Below are 13,720 nucleotides of genomic sequence, written 5' to 3'. Positions count from 1 at the left end.
TCTAAAAAAAAAAAGGTGGCAAAAATGATGCAAATAGATTCAACATTCCATACATCCAATTATGTTATAATATGCAATATCTGTCAAGTAACTTCTCCCTAACTCAACCTACTGACAATCTCAAAGTTGCAAGCTGACAAAGATGTGGCAAAGTACCTTAATACGTGTACTTTGACACAGAGATACCCTAATAGCGTTTCCCAAACTGGGTTCCTCAGCAACCTGGAGTTCGGTGAGAGGTAGGGTGACCAGACGTCCCGGTTTAGCCTGGACAGTACAGGTTATTAGGCCTTTGTCCCAACTTTTTTGGCCACTGTCCCGGTTTTTATTGGTGCCGGCCACTTGATGACCGCCCATGCGCACCAGCGGCCGGCAAGCACCCATTGCGCATGCATGGTCGGCACTCGCCATTCGCTCATGCCCGGTTTTTCCCAGGACAAATATGTTCACCCTAGTGAGAGGATCAAAAGGCTGCCAAAGGATTCCCTCCATATCCCAGTGCGGGGCACTTGTAAGGGGGCCGGGCAGTTTCCTCTATCCTGATCATCCAGCAGCAGCCAATCAGAAGGAGGTGTCGGGAGCCTGTCGGTGTGGCAATGCAGAGGAGGAAGCAGCATGGACCAGAAAATGTGAGACACTGTGTGTATGTCCTGTGTGTATTTGTTCTGTCCTATTGTATGTGTGTGTGTCTTCTGTGACTGTTCTGTTGGTGTGTGTGTGTGTGTTTTCTGTGACTGTTCTGACTCCTGTGACTCTATGCCCACTGTGACTAATGTGACTCCGTGCCCTCTTTGACTCCTGTGATTCTCTGCCCTCTCTGACTGTTTGTCTCTGTCTCCTGTGACTCTCTGTCTCTCTGTCCTGTGTTTTCTTTGACCTTGTCCCCTTTTAGGGGTGCTTCAGCAACTGTAGCACTGACTAGATATGCCACAAGAGAAAAAAGGTTGAAAACCACTGTTCTAATACTGTACATAGATGTCAAAAGACATAAAGTATTAAAGTTCTTTTGTGATCAGTTTAGCAACTAAAGTGCCTTGCATTTCGGAGAAGAAGATTCCGGGAGTGTAAACATGCACATTTTGAGCCACATTTGCTAAGTGATAGTAATCTCTAAGCAATAGCAAGCTATTCAAATGAAAAGGCCATAAGTTACCTTTACAGTATACCGCCAATTGTCAGATTTACATTTGTGTATGTATACCGACATTCATCCACAAGTTTTGTCTTGCAATTGAGTGTCTAAACTAACATTTAGAAGGAGCGGCTCAGTGAGTAAAGGCACTGACTCTGCTCACAATGACACAGAGTTTGAAGCAGGGGAGCTTGGTTCACATCCCTATGTCAGCTCCTTGTGACTGCCTGACTTTATTTTGCTGTGCCTCAGGCACCCAAAACATAGATTGTAAGCTCATCTGGCATGAACCATGCTGCGTACCGCAAACTATAGTGTAATTGTGAAGCGCTTTGGGTCCCATTGTGAGTAAAGTGCTATATGAAATAAAGTTGTTCTCATGTGTACATTATCCCACCTTGTATATTCACACTCTTTCTAAATGATTCCAGTGATGACATCACAAACAGTTTTCTCAATTGTTGCAACTTACTGTTTAAAGTTATATCAGTAGTTTGGAATTGGCATTCAGCTGGTAGACACCATCTTTTTTGTCCAGTGGAAAGAGAAAATGATGCTTTACTATAATTGCCCAAACGCCTGATTTCATACAATATTATGCGAGTTGGGATGATATTTCATCAGAAGAGTAGCTATGTTTATAGAACAGGTGAAGCAGGCTTCTTTGTTTCCATATGGAGGGATATGGTGAGCTACAGATGTAGAAAACTTGTCTCCGTTACCGTTGCCACCCACTGTCATGCGTCCACGGTGCTTGTGGAGCCAGAGGATTAACACTGCAGGTGGTCCCATTCAGAAGCATGGACCCCCGCAGCACAATCGCGGCACACCCTATCTCCGGCGCCACAGACTTTTGCTCCTTGGACTGCGGAGCCAAGATCAGTGAGTCGCGCTACATGTGTATGTTGTATATTCTGCTCCACAACGGCCATTGAATCCTTTGTGATATTCTGAGTTATAATAGGATATGTTGTGTTATCATTAGGAGCAACAAAGCTTACTACATATAGATTACTTTTTCCAACCAGCATCCAGATGCACACGTTTTATTTGTTCACTCACCTTGAATTTATGCTCTCGTTCTTTTGTGACTTTGGTGAGCAATTTTGCTTTCTGACGATTTAATGCATCAACTAATGCGTCACATTGAGCAACCAGGCATGCTTCATACTCCAATCCATTCTCCTAAAGGGGAAGTCAGTTGTATGAAAGGTGTTAGCGTATATGCATAAATGCCATCAAATATAAGCCGTCAAGTTGGAATCTTACATTTGCTTAATGCAGTTAGGAGGGCACATATGTTTGTGTTGATTTGCATATACACATTGCTTTCACATTTTTCATTTTCATTTTCATTTGATATTTTATTGGGAAATTCCTCCAAAAATTATGATAAAGAATTTTCTGGCAAAATTTCATGGATTTTCTTCAAAGGGGGTGGTGGATCAAACAACAATAGTGTTGTCTGAAGACGCTAGAGGATGTTGTTACCGTCATCAGAAGTATAAGTTTAAGAGATAAAAAAAAGGACTAACTTATCTGGTTTCTTGTGGGAACTCAATAAAATAGTAAAATACGCTCTTCTTTCACAGATTGGGAAGTTATCATATGTAAAATCATCATTTATTATATGTCAAAAGTGGTATCTATTGTACTCTGTCTCTTTATAACTCACCTCTGACCCCTTTCACAGAAGGAATCATTGTGACTTCTCTTATAAATTACAACTGAAGCTCAACAAGCAGTACAGAATGCGTCATACTGTATTTTCTCCTCAATCTAAGCTAAAAGGCTTATCTAAAATAATTACAGTAAATGCATTGTTGAAAAACGTGGCTATGGAGTTATATAATTGAACCCACCACATCTTGCAATATTTGTTTATATTAAGCCAAACAAGCATGGAGGATAACAGCAACAAATCCCTTAAAAACTATTAAGAAATGGCAAAGGGAGACTGCATACTGACATTCATTTAAAAATCAAATTTTTGCTATTGATTTAGCAGTACATAAAATTAACGTGTATATATATGTATAATACTGAGTTAAGTTATGGTGAGTAAAAAAAGTGACAAAAACCCTCCACAGGAAAGGAAATATGCAAATATAACTGTATACATGTGAGCATACAGTTATATTTGCATATATATATATATATATATATATATATATATATATACATACATATATATACATATATATACAGTACGTTAATTTTATGTACTGCTAAAATCAATAGCAAAAATTAGATTTTTAAATGAATGTCAGTATGCAGTCTCCCTTTGCCATTTCTTAATAGTTTTTAAGGGATTTTTTGCTGTTATCCTTTTAGATTTATATATATATATATATATATATATATATATTTTTTTTTTTTTTAAACACACTGTATCTAAATTAAAGCAAAGGTATTTAAAAAAAAGTTATTTAACAAATATTATAGGCTAAAGCAGCAAAATGCAGGGCATTATTGAAAGCCCTGCTCTATGATTGGTTAAAATTCCGGGCATTATCCAATCAGTAATGCCCGGAATTTTAGCAGCTTGAAAAGTGCAGTTTTCAATGTGTTTATTTCCAGCCAATCAGATTTCAGAACAGCTGAGACAGGGCAGGGGATTGGTTAGAATGAAGTAAAAGCTCTGAGACAGGGTAGCGGATTGGGCAGGAAGTATCAGCCACAGGTTGACTCCTCCCCCTCCCGAGCTGACTGAGATTTTCTGAGCAGATTCAGTTGAATTGGGAGGGGGGAGTCTGCAAAGAAGTAAGTGGCTGTCTGCAGTTTCTTTGTGGCTGCAGTTTGTGTGTGAGTGTGTCAGTAGCAGTGTGTGTGTGTGTGTGCTGTGCTGTTGTATATCTGTGTAGAGGTGCTGTGTGTGTGTGTGTGTGTGTGTGTGTGTGTATGTGTGTGTGTGTGTGTGTGTGTGTGTGTGTGTGTGTGTGTGTGTGTGTGTGTGTGTGTGTGTGTCAGTGTCAGCAGCAGTGTTTATGGGTGTAGCATGTGTGTGTAGCAGCAGTTTGTGTGTGTAGAGGTGCTGTGTTGTGTAGAGGTGCTGTGTTGTGTGTGTGTGTGTGTGTGTGTGTGTGTGTGTGTGTGTGTGTGTGTGTGTGTGTGTGTGTGTGTGTGTGCGTGCGTGCGTGTGTGTGTGTGTGTGTATGTTGTGTGTGTAGAGGTGCTGTGTTGTGTATAGAGGTGCAGTGTTGTGTGTGTGGGGGGGGGGGGTGTAGAGGTGCCTTGTTGTGCTGTGTTGTGTGTAGAGGTGGGGGGGGGAGAGTGCAAAGTTTAGTTAGTGGATGCATTTTTTATTGTGGCTGCAGTGTGTGTGTGTGTGTGTGTGTGTGTGTGTGTGTGTGTGTGTGTGTGTGTGTGTGTGTGTGTTGTGTTGTTGTATGTGTAGCAGCAGTTTGTGTGTGTAGAGCTGTGTGTGTGTATAGAGCTACAGTGTGTGTGTGTGTGTGTGTGTGTGTGTGTGTGTGTGTGTGTGTGTGTGTGTGTGTGTGTGTGTGTGTGTGTGTGTGTGTGTGTGTGTGTGTCAGCAGCAGTGTTTATGGGTGTAGCATATGTGTGCAGCAGCAGAGTTTGTGTGTGTAGAGCTGCTGTGTTGTGTGTGTAGATCTGCTGTGTTGTGTGTGTGTGTGTGTGTGTGTGTGTGTGTGTGTGTGTGTGTGTGTGTGTGTGTGTGTAGAGCTGCTGGGTTGTGTGTGTGTGTAGATATGTGTGTGTGTGTGTGTTGTGTGTGTAGAGCTGCTGTGTTGTGTGTGTAGAGGTGCTGTGTTGTGTGTGTAGAGGTGCTGTGTTGTGTGTGTAGAGGTGCTGTGTTGTGTGTGTAGAGGTGTGTGTGTGTGTGTGTGTGTGTGTGTGTGTGTGTGTGTGTGTGTGTGTGTGTGTGTGTGTGTGTGTGTGTGTGTGTGTTTACACAGAGGAGTGGCAGTGTGTGGATATAGATATCTACAGTGTAAGCGTATATAGAGGTGGTTTCATGTATTTACCATTTAATTTTAATAAAAAAATCTATTTAACTATACAAAAGTGTCAATTATTTATGAAATAAGCCTACATTTCGCCTATAATAGTAATAATCCCCTCAGAACAGGGCATTACTGGCCAATAATGCCCTGGCTGGGTTAAAGTCCCTTATTGGCCAGTAATGCCCTGTTCTTCTGGGATTATAACTTAAGTAATATTATCGATGTAATAAAAAAAAACAAGGGATTGTAATAAAAATGGAGGGGAATAGTAAGTATTTAATCAATCTGGTGCTTCAGGGGTTAATGTGGTTACAGTTTGTCTTAAAAACACAAGATACTGTATTGTATTTATGACAGGTCAGGACCCATCCTGTGTCTGTGTGCTGATCTACAAAGAGGGCTTAATTTGGGTTTAGAAGACTGGAGACGATAGCCAGATCCTGGGCTGTCAGCCTCAAAGAAAACTGTAACATTCTTGAATTATCACTTGTGCATCCCAGAGAGAGGTAACAAACAGGTCACTACTTAGTTGGAGGACTTTATTAAATATAAGAAATTATGGGCCTGACTGCAATTCATAAGAGTAACAAGTGGATATATCTGTTCCCATTGCGATTAGACAAATCAAATCATTTCACACGTTGCATGGGTAAGAGGTGCAAAAGACAGATTATGAAAATAGACGTTGGGCTGCCATGTGGAGAGCCCAGACAGAACCATGAAGATGGTGTCTAAGTATTCAGGAAATTAAGTTATGAGTGTTTTATATATTGTGTCAGATTTTAAAAGTCAGAAGAAAAATAAATGTTTTCCTTAAGTCATAAATGTCACCCAAGTAGCTGATTTATGACAGGGGTGGGTCTTATGTGTGTTTCAATGCAAGAAGGTCTGGGCATAAATGTTGGCATGTATGAATAGAACATCAGAATTCAACAGAGGTGTAATTTGGGATCAGACATATGAATTTTCATCTTTCTGCGTCACTGACCGCTCTGGGAAGAAATTAAGACTATGACATGTGGTAACATACTGTATAGGGAATTCTGGTTTTTTTATCCTTTTAATTTAAGAAACTGTTCTACATTTATTATAATTGTATGTTCTTGTAATCTTTTTATGTAATCTAAGCACTGTCTTTTTGTATATTAAAGCCACACTTTAATAAGTGATGCTTTGGGCTCTGATTGAACTGGTTGCACGCTTTGTAGAGAGTAAAGTACATTTTCAGACACATTTTGCTACAACAGATTTTTGTGTGTTAAGTGCATACTATAGTTTTTTTTGTTAATAAACCGGGGCCTGAGACTCTGGCAGATACTTTCAATGAGTTAATAATAATATATTAACCCCTTACTAGATTGCAATTATCTCTTCGCTACAACCACCCGAGAATTATGCAAAAAGATGTAATTTATATATGTTATTATTTACTCATTGAAAGTACCTTGCGAAGAAGAAAGGCTTGAGTAGCCGTGTTTATTAACCCTGGTTGCATATTGTAAGAGGGGAGTAATCCCTGTTCAAGTAATGTGCCTTTAATCTAGCAGTGTGGTGGTTAACTGCTGGTAGTCAATTAATAAACACCACCTGCCTGATTTAGATTGCTTACAAAAGCCTGTCTGTTGAGACAGGAAGTGTCTCCTTAGCTCATACCTGAGCTGAACTTTGGAGAGAGAGCAGAGATTGTCTTTACTCTCACAACCTGTCTTGAGCTCTGCCAGAAGACACAGCATAGCTGCTTTCAAGACACAGGGAAAACTTCTAAACCTGAATGCTGACACACCCTGAGGGACGTGAGCTGAACCAGGAAAAGAGAAGATTTACCCTCCAAACTACTAGGAACAGATAAGACTTTTATTACAAGACTTTCTATATCTGTTCATTTCATGCTATGTGTTTGGGGCTGGGAGACATGCTTAACTAAGGGAGTTGTGAATTGCATAGTCTTTCACTAGAACCACTCCCAAGTGAATAGAAGCTTTGTTTCCCCCTTGTTTGGATGGTTTCCTGATGTTAAGGAAAAGGCACAATAAAGCCTCGTTATAATTTCACCTTATAAAGTCTCCAATTGTGTACCTCTGTGAACGTCCGTCTACATATGGTGTCCGAAGTGGGACAAGAGGTCGTCTTTGAAGTTAGAAAGGACCGGAGATTTTTTCTGTGAATTTTTTTTTTATGCTTTTTGCCTACAAACAGTCTGAGCAACTTAAAAAAAAAAAAAAAACCTCTCATGCAGCAGAGACCAGAGTTAAAGGGATACACACCACTGAAACTTACACTGCACTGAAACTTACAAAAACCCAGAAGAGACTGCTGAAGTAGCTAAACCTTATTTGCCTATCACAAAGTGTAATATGGTCATTGAAATAGGGGTTTTGCCTTCCAGCCATAGTCAGGGTTCAAGAAGTGAGTCAGCCCTTAAAAAGGGATAGGTGTTTGTTGTTTTCAAAAGTTTCGCTGAAGCAGTGAATACAGATGGTGACCCACGAGTGGTACTGATTTTGCAAATAAAGGTTGCCACACCGCATAGGGCTACCAGCTGTGAATGGAGTATATGCAGAAAGTGTGAAAATTGATACAAGACTGTGCTGAAGCAGGGGAGTTTTTAGCAAACAAATGCTGAGTGTAAAATTGCCCTATAGGGGAAAAAGGGATTGCTGAACGGTGTCAAAGGTATTTCAAAGCCAATTGCTGAGTGTTGAGTCACCCTACCGGGAATGAAAGAGATAGTCCACTGCAAAGAATGTTTTTTTTTCTGCAAGTAAAAAAGTCTGCCTATATATATCTTGGGAGCAAAACAGACACCCAAAGGGTGAAGTGTGAATGCCATAATACCCAAAGATGAAAATTACTGAACTCAGGCAGAAAACCAAATTCTGATGCTGAAGCGGAGGGATCGCACCTAGCAAGTAAATGGTGTAACGCAAACAGAAGTTTTTTACCTAGCAACCACACATTCAGCATACCTAATGAGAGATTAAACCTAGCAAGTAAATGGTGTAAAGTAAATAGATGTTTTTACCTAGCAACTGCACATCTTGTATACCTGATAAAAGAAAATGCATGCACAGTACTGCTGATATTGAAAAAAAATTACCCAAGAAAGAAAATTTTACAGAGATGCCTGTGAGAGCTACGACCTCTACAAGCAAAATATGCCCATCTGTAGGACTACCACAATTGGGGGTTGTAGCAAATACAGTGGCAACAGCTGCAATCGCACCTCCTGAGGTCAGGAAGAAAATTACACCTGATAGCCTAAAAATGGAGGACAAGATGCAGCGTTGCTGTAATGAACCCTATCCCACGGAAGAGTGGCCCTTCCAGTCCAATAAAGAGGAAGATATCTCTTACGGGGAACCCGATACGAGTCACATCCACAAAATACCCCAAGAATGGTGGGGGTGCCTGAACTCAGCACGAACAGAAAAGACCGCTCCCTTTGATGACGAATATGATCAGCAGGAGACAGAGCGGGAGCAGTGGATCACCGAATATTTCAGTCAGCTATTACAGTTGCAAGAAAAGCCGGGTGGATCCAGTAACGCTGCTAAAATTTCAAATAAAGGAGACCCCAGTATTCCTCATGGGACGGAGTCATCCAAAACAAAAAGGCGGAAAAAGAAAAAGAAAAGCGGTTCTTCACTTACCGTGGAAGGAACAGACACGTCCGCAGATCCTGTGGAGGAAAAGGGGGACCGAGTTGCCCTGCAGCCTAGAGAAAATGGAGAATTCGTCCCGCGGATAACCGAATATCCAGAAGGCCTAAGGCAGAAATCGTGTACCCCAAAGAAGTGTCTGTCCGGTGCCAACAGTGAGGAACCCTCAACCAGTCATCCCAGGGAAGCGGAGCCGGAACCAGTGAGTGACGATCCCTTGACCAGCCCTGAAGACGCCCTGAAAATTGCCAGGCGTGACTGTGATCTACTTCGAGAACAATTGAAACTTGAGAGAGCAGATAATGCTGAGTTACAGATGACGGTGCTCACAATGTACTCTGAATCTGGGACAGAATTGGACGATCTCAAGACTGAGCTAGATACTGCAAATGCTACTATTTCCGCCATGGATGAAAAGCAGAGCCAATCTGATAAAATGGTGGCTACGCTAAAGCGGAAGTATGAGGAGGCACTGAAGCAGATGACAGTCGTCCAGCAAGAGGTTCACACTCTTCGCACAACAGGAGGTCAACAGTGTCCGGATAGAGGTGGACTTATCTCAGAAAGAGACACTCCGCAGAGCACTGGATGCCTCACATCATGAGACCAACAGCTGCCGCACAGACCTGGAACTTTCCAGAAAGGAACTACACAGTCTCACTGAGGAGCTGGACATTTCTAAAGAAACGATTGCCAATCTTAATACAAATCTCGAAGTCTCCCAGAAGGAGCTTCAGACCCTCAACCTAGAGAAGGATGTCTCACGCCAGGAGACTGTCAGTCTCAAAGCAGAAATGCGTAAATGGGAGGAGGACTGCAAAGAGGCCCTGAATAGTACAGAGACTGAAAAAGGAGAACCTTTAAGATTACAAAAAAAAACGTAAAACTCAAAGAAGAAAATTTTAATTTGACAAACGACGTCAAGGAAAAAAATGAAAAGCTGCACGAGCTTAAAGAAATAAATAGACTTTTGGAAGTTTGAAGCAGAGCACCGACTGCAGAACCAACTGCAAGGTCTGCATACGCACCTCGAGAAGGCAGAGGAGAAGCAGCGAACTCTGCAGGATGACAATCTGCAGGCTGTTAACGAAATTCAAGTGCTGCAGGAACGTCTGATGACCCAGTATGTCCCCACAAAGCAGCATGAGAAACTGAAGGCTACCCTGAGCATCACCAAAGCAACGCTAAAAGCCAAGCTTAGAACCCAGGTGACACGGCACAAAAGGGAGCACAAGAAGGTCCAGAAACTGAAACAAGTAACTGTGGCCCAAGCAAAGAAGTTCATAGTGCTTCACAATGCAATAAAAGTGTGGAAGCAAGCTCAGAGAAAGAAAAGCATGCAGATAAATTCCCTGAGAAGAGACTTGCAAGACGCACTCAAAAAACAGGGATCTCTCGCGGATGAGATTACAGTCCTACAAGGACAAGTATTGACCCTGACTAAGCGTCAGTATCCCACAGCCTCAAAAACCCATGAAGACAAGGGTACAGTGAGAGCTGGGAATACCGCTCAACTGAAAGACAAGGTTGCAAAATTTGAACCACCTAAACAAGCACTAGCAAAACCTTCAGCCACCCAGCAGGCAACAAAAGAAGGTACACGTGCTGAATTAAAGCCAGAAGAATCCTTGGCTGATGAGGCTGAAAAGATGGGACATTCTCTGGAAGTGGATGTGGAATTGCAACTTAATCTCAAAGAGGCTGAACCAGCAACCCAATTGAGTGGGAAAAGGGCAGAGAGACAGCTTCAAGAGCGGAAAACTCAAAGGGCTGTTTTTAAACGCTCTGCAACTGCTGCCATACAGTATGCCTACAATAAGACGAGCACCCAACGCGAGGGATATCTCATGACCGCGCACGTAGAAAAAAGACTATACTTGGAAAAAGTCCTCCTCGAGCGAATGAGGGGTGCTGATCTCAAGCACCTTCAGGAGGAGACAAGAATAAACTGGAGAAAGGGCTCCAATCCCAGCAGGACTGAGGGTTCTCTTCCTCCATCCACTCTCATTCAAGTCACAGAGATATCTAGAATGAGAGTGGAAGGATGGGCTTTGGCCGTGGCAAGCCCGAGCTTCCCACAAACAGGGGAGGTATGTAACAGGGGAGTAATCCCTGTTCAAGTAATGTGCCTTTAATCTAGCAGTGTGGTGGTTAACTGCTGGTAGTCAATTAATAAACACCACCTGCCTGATTTAGATTGCTTACAAAAGCCTGTCTGTTGAGACAGGAAGTGTCTCCTTAGCTCATACCTGAGCTGAACTTTGGGGAGAGAGCAGAGATTTTCTTTACTCTCAGAACCTGTCTTGAGCTCTGCCAGAAGACACAGCAAAGCTGCTTTCAAGACACAGGGAAAACTTCTAAACCTGAATGCTGACACACCCTGAGGGAAGGGAGCTGAACCAGGAACAGAGAAGATTTTCCCTCCAAATTACAAGAAACAGATAAGACTTTTATTACAAGACTTTTTATATCTGTTCATTTCATGCTATGTGTTTGGGGCTGGGAGACATGCTTAACTAAGGGAGTTGTGAATTGCATAGTATTTCACTAGAACCAATCCCAAGTGAATAGAAGCTGTGTTTCCCCCTTGTTTGGATGGTTTCCTGATGTTAAGGAAAAGGCACAATAAAGCCTCGTTATAATTTCACCTTATAAAGTCTCCAATTGTGTACCTCTCTGAACGTCCGTCTACACATATCTAAGTCACGTGCTCACAAGTATGCTGTGCGTGACAGATGGTATATTTGAAAGGATTGAGGGGAGATATTGATAATTTGAGGGACCTTTGTGGAAGGTGAAAAGTGGGCCAGCTATAGAGCTGTGTATTAAACCTTGTCCCATATGCAGGTCTCGTGCTCACAGGTGTGCCATATGTGACAGTGATAAAATGTTAGTCAGACAAATCTAGCATTACAGGATGAAAATCTCTCTAGGACTTGTATGCCGAAAGCAGATACTATAATGCATCCAATTGACATAGACCTTGAACTTCAGATATCAATTTTACAATCAATGTGTGGGGAACTACATGGTTGCTTTTCATACCACCAATGGTTTATTTCTGTATTCTTTATCCATGCAATGACAAGAGATACTATCCTTTTTAAAGCAGAGCAATACCTGAATTTGTTGCAATATATTCTTCAGCTGTACCAAAAATTCTTTAGCTTCTTTTGCTTTATCAGAAACTCCACTTAAAGCCTGGGACAGCTGTGTCTGTAACAGAAAATAAAAGTGAATATTAAATAACAAATTATATCACATCTTCTAGTAATTCTTGATTGTAAATCATGTAATTATTTATTATTAGTCGGTCCGTATATATAGTATTCTGTGGCAAGTTCTAAGACACAAACACACGCCTTTAACCCATGGCAAGAGTATCAGACACTGGGCCACTCAACCAATGTGAAATGACACCCTACTTAGTAGTCTTTGCACCCTAGCACTCTCCTTTACTCATCGCTTTGATAGAAACAATAGGATTCTTTATTCTAATGAGAACACAATCCCAGCACATATTAAACCATATTTACTAAGGGGTTGCTATGCCATGGGACCTTCTGGAAGACAGAACTATATTGTAACTATTATTTGTCGACCTTTTATTTTCACAATACATATTGTTTATTATATAATATTACAGTAAGTGGAATCCTTTACTGTTAGCAAAGTAAGTACCGTATCCAGGTTAGAAAATTGGTGTGCACATGTTTTATCACATACAAATTTAAAGGACCGATGGGTGAGCTTGTCCATGTACCAAATAGCCTATCCTCCCACACAGTGAAATGTAATCAAGGAATGGGAAACATTGCTGGCATAAACACAAGCAAATGATACGGCACAAGATTAAATGCAGATACTAATCTAAACTCCCTGATGAAAACCTGAGAGTTTTGTTTGTTTCATTATATGGTAAGTAGAGAAAGAGATTAAATGTCATCAAACCTACACACAATCACAGGATACTTTATGAGTTTCATTTTAGTAGTGGCAAATTTACTTTGTAGGAAGATTCTCAAAACCTTATGTACAACATTATATATATATATATATATATTGTGACAGAAACCAGGGGATGGTAATAAATTCCGTATATAGGGCTCCCAGGATACTAGACAGTTTCTATCCTGTTTGGCCTGGGAGTGCAGCCTTATAATACATACACTTCATCCCACAGTTTGGCAAGCGCTGGAACTGAGGGATGAGAGATCCAGACCAGAGTTTGTCTGCTGCCTGATTTCTGTCACCTGTCATGCTAATTAGGAATCAGGTATGAAAGACTGATTTCCTGTTTGCTCTGGTCTCTCCACAAGAGCCAGGAGGCTGGAAGGCTGCTGAACTACAGAGGGGAGAAGCCTCTTCCCCAAACAGGTTCAATCTTTCTGTTCATTTGTGTAAGACTGCAAAAGTACCTTGTTTTGTTGTTGGGAGTGGAAAAGCCACTTCCAACCCTGAGTCAGGGATATCTAAGTTAAGTTATCGCTCAGGTGAGCAGCTTTTGTTTTGATCTGTTTTCTGTTGTATGCACTGTGGCAGTCTCAGTGCCTGGGACTGAATAAACCAGGCATAGCCTGTTTAAAGGAACAGTACGGGACGCCTCATCATTTAACCTACCCTAAAAGACCGTGTTCTAAACAGTCCCGGACAAACGACGGAGCCCCGGAGTAAGCCGTTTGTCACATATGGTGGAGAATGCGGGCAGAGCACTAGGGGGTCTGCGGGTTGAAGAACTTTGAAAGAAAGAAAAAAAAAAAAAAGTTTTTTTCATCCTCTGCAAACAAGATGGAAGACGTGGTGGGTGCGCTGGTACGCAATGTCGCTGCCCAGAAAGACGCGAATGAAACCCAGCAACAGCTGTTAATAGCCCAGCAAGAAACTAATGCAAACCAGCAGCAGACGAATGCAGCCCAGCAACAGCTGCTAATAGCCCAGCAAGAGATTAATGCCAACCAGCA

At 41.7% G+C, this 13,720-nt stretch overlaps 1 protein-coding gene across 4 annotated transcripts in view; it reads right to left on the bottom strand.

Annotated features, from left to right (window-relative positions):
* Positions 1 to 13,720, bottom strand: part of TRIM67 (tripartite motif containing 67) — a 67,330-nt gene that overhangs the window by 43,974 nt on the left and 9,636 nt on the right. For all 4 annotated transcript variants that reach the window (XM_075597003.1, XM_075597005.1, XM_075597004.1 and 1 more), the window contains exons 3-4: positions 11,880 to 11,975; positions 2,195 to 2,317 (exon numbers count right to left, since the gene is read on the bottom strand). In XM_075597003.1, coding sequence (XP_075453118.1) covers positions 2,195 to 2,317; positions 11,880 to 11,975 — 219 coding nt within the window. The remainder of the gene's footprint in view (positions 1 to 2,194; positions 2,318 to 11,879; positions 11,976 to 13,720) is intronic.

Source organism: Ascaphus truei, chromosome 4 (genome assembly GCF_040206685.1).
Source record: "Ascaphus truei isolate aAscTru1 chromosome 4, aAscTru1.hap1, whole genome shotgun sequence".
NCBI lineage: Eukaryota > Metazoa > Chordata > Amphibia > Anura > Ascaphidae > Ascaphus > Ascaphus truei.
Note: the sequence above shows the minus strand (reverse complement) of the source record. Positions and strands in the feature narration are given on the sequence as shown.